We start from the raw sequence: 10,793 nt of genomic DNA, 5'->3' as shown, positions 1-10,793 counted from the left end.
ACATACTGCACTTTCCCAACCTTCAAAGTTTCTATTTGTTGACTTCATCAAAACAAAGGAATCTAGTTTGAAGTAGGCCTATTTAAGCTTTTATCTTAAATGTTTCAATATGGTCTGCTTGACCATACAAACAGACAAAATAATTCATTTATCTTTGAACACATTTTATCACAAAATGAAAATATATATTATTTTCATATTTCACATTATTTTGTACATCGCGTAACGTTCGCATCACTTTTATATCACTATCTGGAAGGCATTAGACAAAATCAGGATTACAAGAGTTCGTGATTTGTAGTTCTAGATATAGTGCAGCTGATGATTCACAGGTGGTTAAAATTCAAGAGTGGGCATTATCCACAAATTTAGTGAAAATAAAGCCGTCGCGAATATTTCCCAATTTCAAGTGCTCAAATGTATGTTGGCATAAAACTGCCACCACTTAATTATTATGTTTCATGAAAACTTTCACGAAAAAAATTTAGGTTTTCACGTTAATAATGGAGGATTTCATGAAAACAGTAAATTATCACAAAGGCCACTTAAATATCTTAACACGAAATTATGCTAGTTAGTGCTTTGAACTGACACCACTTAAAGAAAATTTTCATGAAAAGTTTCGTGAAAGCAGATAATTTTTCACGAAAGCAGATAATTTTTCACGAAACCACAAAACATTTCAAGAACAGTTTTCATGAATAGTTTCGCGAAACCAGTTAATTTTTCACGAAACCAGATAGTTTTTCATGAAACCAGATAATTTTTCACGAAAGCAGATAATTTTTCACGAAACCAGATAATTTTCACGAAACCAGATATCTAAAAATAGATAATCTGTCATTCGGCGAGCCTTACTGTTTATCTTGTTCAGTGTTCCTGGTTATAACACACTAAATAGTTGTTGTTCTTTATTCTATATAAAACTGATCTAATTCCAATGACCGCAGCACACATCAGGACCCATTTTAAATTTCTGTAACCTACATTTTCTTGAAGAATATTGTCAGTACTAACTAAAAATCAAAAGAAAAGTGGGGGTCATGTTTGATGCAAGAAAAATAATTTCAGTCAAACACACAAACTGCAAAATCAGCTAAAAAATGAGACCCCAAATTATACTGGTGGTGTATGATCTACGTTTTCATGAAAAATTTTGTAATGTTGTTATTTCATTATGAAAATGCTACCTACATGTCAAGCATAGATCTGTCGTGTGATTTTAGCAAAAAAAAAAAATGCAAAGAAAATAAGGAAAATAGCTCTACAGAGCAAAAAATCTGAGGACTATTTGTATCCGCCATTATGCGACTACCATTTTTTTTCGCGCCATTTTTCTTTTTTGTGTCTGTATGCCTCCTGAACCACGTTACCCCAAGACAGAAGAATCGTTCCGAATATGTTCCGTTTCTATTCTTAGTTAACTAACTTCATAAAAAGTTAATTGGTATCATAAAAACTTTAACTGTTATGCTGTGGCAGTTTGAACTGGGAAGAAGATAGAAAACCGTGTCCGGTAGTAGAAATTAACCACAGGCATGTTACAGGTAAAAGTTTATCTGTAATCTTCATTGATCGCTTGCTTTTTAAACGCGGTACTTGATTAGGTAGTGGAGAACAACTGACCAATGAGGTTGCCCGATACATGAGATTGTACGGCATTGCAATTTTACAACAATTATGAATTTAAAACTACTGTCTCAAGTTTACTCTTTTGGGTCCAATAACTTTACTTAAAAACTCTCATGGTTTTAAAAGTAGTTTCTCAGTAAATATTACAAAACGCATCTAAAACTCCTGGAAATCTAAAAACATTTGGCCATTTGCCAAATAAATCAATCATCTTAAAACTTCAACATTTTTTTTTATATTTGCTTAGAACACAAGAAATGCAGAAAAAGTTCGAAAAATATTTTTGTGTTTTTATTTATTTAATTATTAATATTTATTTGTGAACTTAGTAAATCATTTTCTACAAATCATGTCATTTTATATATCAATTTTGAGTAGTTTTTGCGAAATTACACATATTATTTTTTTTTTAATTAGAAAAAAGTTTTTTATATTCTGATTGAAAGAAAAGGGTAGAATGAATGAAATTTTATTCATTTGATTAAAATGTAGTGTAATTATTGCTGACAATCATATAGTTTGTTTTATTATGATAAATAAAGTTGGTTTACAAACCACTAGCTTCTTTATTACTGGTAGCTGGTTATACATTGGATTGGTAGATGTCAGAGCCAATACACTGAGACCTGGGTATCATACAGGTTAGCCCCCCCCCCGCCCCCCCCCCCCCCCCCCCCCCCCCCCCCAGCAGAAAATCCTGGACACGAATAATCTTGCATTCATGAAATCTTTATCTGTTTTCGTGATATTTTTTACTTTTCGTGAAAACCTAAATTATTTTTGTGAAAGTTTTCATGAAACCTGATAATTAAGTGATGTCAGTTTTATGCCACCATACAAAAGCCCTAAAAGATTAAAAGATTACATTTTTGTTTCATTTGAATTCTGAATCACTTAAGGTTCAAATGGAAATACTGTGAAATCCATTAATTGTTCGCGGGCATGAAAGTTTTGAAATTTTGGCTAAAACGTCTGTCTCGTAGCGATTTGAATTGATGAATTTCAATTTCTTTATACATTAGAATGGAAATTCATTTTTTTGCTGGGATTTAAGGTAGTTCTGAACATTCGGTTAATTTTTTTATACGCCCTTCTCTGAAAGAGCGGTGAGTATTATGTGAACACCCGTGGCGACGGTCGGCGTCCAAAGCATGTCCCTCTCTTTATCGAACAGTTTTCATCCGATCTTCATAAAACTTGCTGACAATGTTTGTAGGCCTAATTAGGCAAATTAAAAAGATAGAAAGATAGGGTGCTTGTTTTTTTTGGATAGACTGATCTGAAAAATTTGGATCCTGTGCAAGTTTTCATAATGCGAGTCTATGGGAAAATCGCAATTTTGATTACATTTTCGCGGTTCTTTCTACAATTGTAGATATCAAAGAAACTTACCACGATTATAAACTAATGTATGGTCATGGAGATGTCATAGGGTGAGAAAACTGTGCACTCAGTCCGGGGCTCGAACCCGGTACCCCTCGCTTACGGGGCGAGTGCTCTACCGCCTGAGCTGATCGACTGCCTGACACATCTTCCCCCCTAACGTGACCAAGTCCGTACCGTAACATATACATCCCCACAAATTGGAAATTCGTCCTCGAATTCCGTAGGTTCATAATATTGCAAGCGTCGTAAGACTGACCAAGCAAGCATGCAACGGTCCCATGTTGGGCGCAAAATGTCACAAGGTGAGAAAAATGTGCAGTCAGTCCGGGACTCCCATCGCTTACAGGGCGAGTGCTCTACAGACTGAGCTAACCGGCTGCCTGACACATCTTCCCCCCAAACGTGACCAAGTCCGTACCCATGACAGTAAGATATAATGTATAGGTCTATGTTCTTGTTCTTGTTCTTGATAGTTGACCATGATTAAAGAAATTTGAACATTTCAAGCTGATTTCGAGACATTATTTGAAATTATTTTAACGTTTCAAACTTTTTGACATTACATTTTATCTCTAGCAATATAATAGTATTGCAGTTTTAAGAATTTTACTCACATTTTTGTTCTTGTATGCTAAGTCCAAGCTTTAGTCTTATCCGGATAAATGACGTTCCAACTGAGTTAATCGAGCAAATATAATTTTGCTTTCATTAAAATTTATCTGGTTTCATGAAAACCACTATTATTTTCGCGAAAATTTTCATGAAAACTTTCTTGAGGTGGTGTCAGTTCACTAACTAGCGTAATTTCGTGTTAAGATAGTTAACTAATCTTCATGATACGTTTCTGTTTTCATGAAATTCTCCATTATTAACGTGAAAACTTCCTTCATTTTTGCGGAAGTTTCCATGAAAACTTATAGCTAAGCGGTGGCTTTTTTTATGCGACCATAGTCTAAACCACGAAGCCGTGAAAATTAGTTCCCTAATGAATATTAATGATTTCGCAGTTTATCCTCAGATCTGACTGATTATCAAGCAAGAGGTTATAAAAGAAACAGAAACAGGTAGTCATCAAGGTCTGTGCAAGCTAAGTCAAATACTTTCTATGATGTTTTTTTTTTTCTCACTTAATGGCTTAGCTGTCAGGATACTGGTTATATGACCTAGGGAAGTGCCTACGCCTTTTGTATCTTGAACAATATAATGGGTCCTATCCTTAAGGTGACTATGTCTTAGACTAGCTAACAAGCGAAATAGAATGTCCTTTGTTAAAACGTATAGCCGGTGAGGCCAAGTATCTCGTATATAAAATTTTCCTCTGGCTACCTTGCCTAAATGATTTCTATTATGAGCTAGACAATCAATTTCAGGGATCAGGCAAATCACTAAATGTTTCAAACTATCAATCTTCAATTAAAAATTATTAGCTCAAACTCCTATAGGCTGGAGACTATACTTGACTGGTCTTTTTGTTGAAGTTCCCGTCTGACAATGTCTTTGAATCAACAACATACGAGTCCTATCGTATAGATGCTCGGCCTCTGTCCTCTCAAACTCTATATGATTGCCCTGACTCCTGGATGCTCAGCGCCTATATGCTATCTTATGTAGCATTCAACTACCATATAGGTATATCCCCGATGCCTTGACTGTACTTCGCCAATAATGCTGAATTGTCTATAAGCTGGAACTCTCCTACTATCTCAGTAGATTACCAAACTCTGGGTCTCTGTCTCAGCTTTCCGATGCTAAGCCTATATTTGCTATCGTCTATAGCATTCAATTACCTTTAAGGTATAACTCCTATGCGCTGGCCCTGTAGCTCGAAACCTTATTGAAATTCTGTAACTCTTCTTTAGTCTATGAACTTCAAACGTCTTCTTTTTAATAATTTATCCGCCCTGACAGGGTAACTGCAATAGTCTCCTTATCAAGGTACTGGGATAAATTATTAGTTGAATCCTTGATGTGTCTTCTTCGACCGCTGGATACAGAATGAGCTCTCTGTCATCGATCTACTTATTTATACCCCAGCAGACGTGCTATTTTTAGAACTTGTTTCTGATTGGTCCAAATTTTAACATAACGTTTTACAACGAGTACTTGCTCTATCAAATATCTGGTTCCCTTTAACTTTTGTATATGACATAATGTGCGAAGCTGGGACCCAGCCATCCATATAATGAACCCAAATCAGCCGTAAATGACCCAAATTTTATTATTAACAGCAATTCAACAATGATTATAGCAATGACAACCTGAAAAGGGAGTCAAGCACTATCTGTGCTTATGTGTTTCGTTATCAATATATTAGATATACAAATTATTCTGACATAAGCAACTTATGTTCCAACATGTATAAGGGAATAAATCACTAAATTATCTGAATTATTATTAAACAAATTGCTATCTAAAAGACAAAATTCAGGCAAACAAGAGCTCGTCGAACACGAAATGCTTCCCCCCCCCCCACCCCTTGATGCATTCAGTAATTGCACAAGGAACAGAAATTATAAACTCACTGTAAACAAAAGTTCTACTGTTCTGGTCCAATCTATCCTTGACCTTTAACCTATTAACCTAACAAGAAATCACAGAGTGATCTTGGTTTCTGACCACTGAGCCATTTTTTAATGTTCCCAATTTTAAGACTAACTCAAGATCAAAATCAAGGTTAAATTTCATTTCGGTACAAAACACTGTGCATGTGGTCCAAATTTGAAAACTGTGGCTTGAGAAATGTGAAAGTAGGTCACGAGATAATTTTTTTCAAGGTCAAATTTGGAGGCTGTAGCTTGAGAATTGTGAAAGTAGATACTAGGTAAAAATCAATGTCAAATTTCAGTTCAGAACACAAAAATATGCATGCAGTCCAAATTTGAAACCTGTAGCTTCAGAAATGTCAAAGTAGGTCAATAGGTCAGTCTCAAGATCAAAGTTCATTTTGGTACACAAAGCTATGCATGTGGTCCAAATTTGAAGGCAGTAGCTTGAGAAATGTGAAAGTAGGTCACTAGGTCAAAATCAAGGTCAAATTTTATTTCGAAACACAAAACTATGCATGTAGTCCAAATTTGAAGCCTGTACCTTCAAAAATGTGAAAGTAGGTCAATAACAAGGTCAAAATATGTTTCTGTACACAAAGCTATGCACTTGGTCCAAATTTGAAGGCTGTAGCTTGAGAAATGTAAAAGTAGGTCACTAGGTCAAAATCAAGGTCAAATTTTATTTCGAAACACAAAACTATGCTTGTGGTCTATTTGAAGGCTGTAGCTACAGAAATGTGAAAGTAGGTCACTGGGTCAAGATCAAGGTCAACTCACGCCAAGGTTCATCTTGCCACTTAAAGCAGTACATGTGATCCAAATTTGAATGATGTAGGTGGTAGACATGAAGATTCTAAGTTTTTCCCTATATAAGTCTATATGAACCATGTGAGGTGGGGTCATATCTGACCCTAGAGGGTTAATTTGAACAAACTTGGTAGAGAACCAATAGATGATGCTACATTACAAATATCAAAGCCCTAGTCTTTGTGGTTTGGACAAGAAGATTTTCAAAGTTTTTCCCTATATAAGTCTATGTAAACCATGTGACCCCCAGGGCGAAGCCATATTTAACCCTAGGGGAATAATTTGGACAAACTTAGAAGAGAACCACTAGATTATGTCATATACAAAATATCAAAGCCCTAGGACCTGTGGTTTTGGACAAGAGGGTTTTTAAAGTGTTTTTTTTTCCTATATAAGTCTATATACACAATGTGACTTCTGGGGTGGAGCCATATTTGACCCCGGGGAAATAATCTGAACAATCTTGGTAGAGGACCACTAGATTTTGCTACATACCAAATATCAAAGCCCTAGGCCCTGTTGTTTTGGACAAGAAGATCAGAGACCTTTTAACTGTTCCTGGCAAATGTGACCTTGACCTTTGACCTAATAACCTCAAAATCAATAGAGGTCATATACTGGTGATGGCCAACCTCACTATCAATTTTCTTGACAATAGGCCTAAGCGTTCTTGAGTTATTGCCTGGAAACCTTTTTAATGTTCCTGGTCACTGTGACCTTGACCTTTGATACACTGACCTCAAAATCAACAGGGATGATCTGCTGGTCATGTCCAACCTTCTTAGCAACATTCATGATCCTAGGCCCAAGCGTTCTTGAGTTATCATCCAGAAACAGTTTTACTTTTCAGGGTCACTGTGACCTTCACCTTTGACATACTGACCTCAAAATCAATAGGAGTCATCTGCTGATGATGATCAACCTCCCTATCTAATTTCATGATCCTAGACCCAAGCGTTCTTGAGTTATCATCCGGAAACCGTTTTACTAATCAGGGTCACTGTGACCTTGACCTTTGACATACAGATCTCAAAATCAAAAGGGGTCATTTGCTAGTGATGACCAACCTCCCTATCAACTTTCATGATTCCAGGGCCAAGCGTTTTTGAGTTATCTTCCGGAAACGGATTAGTCTACATACAGACCGACCGACCGACTGACCGACGTACAGAACGACCGACATTTGCAAAACAATATACCCCTCTGTCTTCGAAGAGGGGGGTGTGGGGGGGGGGGGTGCATAAAAAGTACTAATGTAGGCTACTTTAATTTTTTTTCAGAATGTTTCAGGCACCAGATGATACACAAACGATGTCAATGAGACTGTCGGGGGTTCTTGCTGAAATAGGAGTGGATGAGAGAATTGTAATGAAGAGGAGAAGAGCATTTTTACTGATTGAATCTATACGTACATCATCAACTCTGCTACAAGATAATTTGATTCCTGGTACTTTAATATACTATTTAGGCAGTCAGTCAGAGGGCGCAACAACACCAGGCCTTAAGTCAGACATAGACATGCTTAATTGTGATAATGCCTTTAATGTTATTCAAGACTGGAGTGAGTGGAAACCTGGTGTAAGGAATTATTTGATGATCCAGGATGAAACTGTATCATCTGGTTACTGTTTACTACAACGTCTGAGAAATGATATTCCTTGTCCGCACATTTATGCACCCGATGTACACCACTTCAGAGACAGGTCAGGGAGAATACTACTAAGAAATACAATTGTCCATGCAATAACAGCAGAAGCAGTTGCATTAGGAGCTCCTGATATAGGAGTTAAAAATGGTCCGGCACATACAATAACTGAACAGCCTGAGGGTAGGAGCAGTGACATAGTTTCTGCTTTATGCTGCAAATCATGGCCTCTACAAGCTAGATACTGGTTAGATCAGCAAGGTGAAGGTCATTGGCCTTCATATGATATCAGGAGACATTGTAGTAGTACTGGATGTTTGCTTGTTGGAGTTGGAATTAAGGGAAGTGATAATGAAGAGCTGGAATGGAGAATATCAACATCTTTAGCAGAAAGATGCTTAATGTTCAGTCTCAACATCACACAGATTCGGTGTTACGTGTTGATGAAGATGTTGGTAAAAACTTACATCAAGCCATACTACAAAGATGCCATTACAAGTTACATGTGTAAAACAGTGCTATTCCATTCAGTTGCAAATACCCATTCTAATTTCTGGAAAGAATGTAACTTAATTTCGTGTCTCTTATGGGGTTTGTTAGTTCTCTACAACTATATTTTGAATGAAAACTGTCCACACTTCATTATACCTGGTAACAATTTGATGGCAGGACATATTGCTCATCAATCTAAATCTCACATTCTTGAAATACTGAAGTACATAATGATCAATAAAGAAGAAGCATTAGAGGCGATAAAGTGTGATGACCTTGGTATAAGACTTCTAAGGAAGTATATATTTTGGTACCGATTCAAAGGAAGTGACAGAATTTCAGGACAATTACTATTAGCAATATCACACAGCCTTGAATGGCAAATTAATGAATGTCTTAGTTCTATCAGAAACTGCAGTTATGAAGTGGCTATACAAACATTACTGAAGTATATTTTCAAACTTAACAGTATTTCCAATCAAGGTCAAACACTGGTCCAAAAGGCTTGCACCCTTCTTGCACCATTGTTCTATACAACTCTGGGATCTGTCATGGCATCACTCAGCATTCAACAGTTCAGCCGTATATCAGCAAAAGCTCTCGACTGGATCTCAATGGGTTTGAACACAAATGTTTCATCTGGTAAACTGAAGCAAGCGTCGGTGTTCCACTGTATCGGGGACAGCCAAAGAACAGAAAGTGTTCTCAGAGATATTGAGGGAAACTATGATCTGAACATTGTTGAGCCTATTTGTCATTGCTATGAGTTCAACAAACAAGCTCCAAGAAAAGGGTTTATTGCAGTATCAGACAATCATAATGAAGAAGCTCTACAGTTTATTGCAGCATTCTGTGTCCGATTTCTACCATGTGAAATTAACTGTGTTCCACATGAACTAAGATATGAAATGTTCAAATCTACAAAAGATGAAATTTCTTTCAGAGGCCCACTTGACGAATGGATGGATCTGGCAGTGGTAGATTCACTCCCGTACTTGTACTTCCTACAATACAAGACCTACAGCTATCTTGGAAGCCAAGACGATAAGAAAAGAGCACTTTCCAATCTTATCAATTTTATTTACCAGGAACCAAACCTTGGGCACAGGGAAACAGCCTTAAATCTACTTGGACAATGTATGGAAGAAGAAGACCGTGCATATGATGCTTTACGCTATTATTCATTATCTCTGAAGCTGAGAAAAAGAAACAATGCTGCCAAGATCCACATATGTAGGCTTCTATCTAAACTGGTAAATGACCCAGCTCAAAACCAATCTTTCCAGTAAAGCTTCTTCGCAGGGTAAGTATGGAGATGTAGATAATCAAGGACTGATTTTGGAGATTTAGTCCATCAAGAATTAATGTTTCGGACGAAGTCCATCATGGATTGATTTTGGAGACGAAGTCCATCAAGGACTGATTTTGGAAAAATGTCCATCTAGGATTGATTTGGGAGACGAAGTCCATCAAGGACTGATTTTGGAGAACATGTCCATCTAGGATTGATTTTGGAGATGAAGTCCATCAAGGATTGATTTTGACGATGAAGTCCATCAAAGATTAATTTGGAGATGTAGAAGTGGACAGGAAATCCATAAACAACTGGTTTTGAATCGAAGTCCATCATGAATTGATTTTGGAGACATTTGAAGTGCAGAAAGAACGGATTTTGAAGATAAAGTCCATCAAGGTCAATCCTTGGAGATGAAGTCTAACACAGAGTGATTTTGGGGATGATGTCTATCAAGGAGTGAATTTAGGGATGATATCCATAAAGAATTCATTTCGGATGGTGTTGGAAATATAGTCCATCAAGGAGTGATTTTGACGATAAAGTTCATCACGGAGTGTTTTGACGATGAAGTGATTTTGAAGATGTAAACAATCAAGGAGTGACTTTGGAGATGATGTTCATCAAGAAATAATATTGGAGATGATGTCTAGCAAGGAGTAATTGTGGAGAAGTCCAGACAAAAGGTGAATGTATAAACTAAAGCTTTGATCACTTTTGAATAAATTTGCTGAAGTGCAATCAATAAAAAGATCTCATTTACTTTTTTTCAAAATTTAACAATTGTTTTGCTAATGATGAACTAAACCTGGTGAAACTAGATTATGCTTTCCAGGAAAGTTCCGTCTCGCCCAGTGCATAGTCGTAATAAGCAAGAAGTCAATAGGGTACAGGAGCGAAAGTCAAAGAAACACTGATGATTGGCTGCAATAGATGTCATATACTTTGCATTTCCAATCACCCGAATAAGTTTCATCAGTCTTGGCCTAGT

The 10,793-nt window shown here is 36.8% G+C and overlaps 1 protein-coding gene across 1 annotated transcript; it reads left to right on the top strand.

Moving 5' to 3' along the window:
- The first annotated feature begins 7,651 nt into the window (after nt 1–7,651).
- Nucleotides 7,652–10,539, top strand: LOC128558765 (uncharacterized). The gene has a single exon (XM_053548978.1). It carries the CDS (start codon nt 7,653–7,655, stop codon nt 9,795–9,797), a length of 2,145 nt encoding a protein of 714 aa, XP_053404953.1. The 5' UTR covers nt 7,652; the 3' UTR covers nt 9,798–10,539.
- The last annotated feature ends 254 nt before the right edge of the window (nt 10,540–10,793 follow it).

Source organism: Mercenaria mercenaria, chromosome 7 (genome assembly GCF_021730395.1).
Source record: "Mercenaria mercenaria strain notata chromosome 7, MADL_Memer_1, whole genome shotgun sequence".
In the NCBI taxonomy this organism is placed as follows: Eukaryota; Metazoa; Mollusca; class Bivalvia; order Venerida; family Veneridae; genus Mercenaria; species Mercenaria mercenaria.
This window is presented reverse-complemented; position numbering and strand designations above follow the sequence as displayed.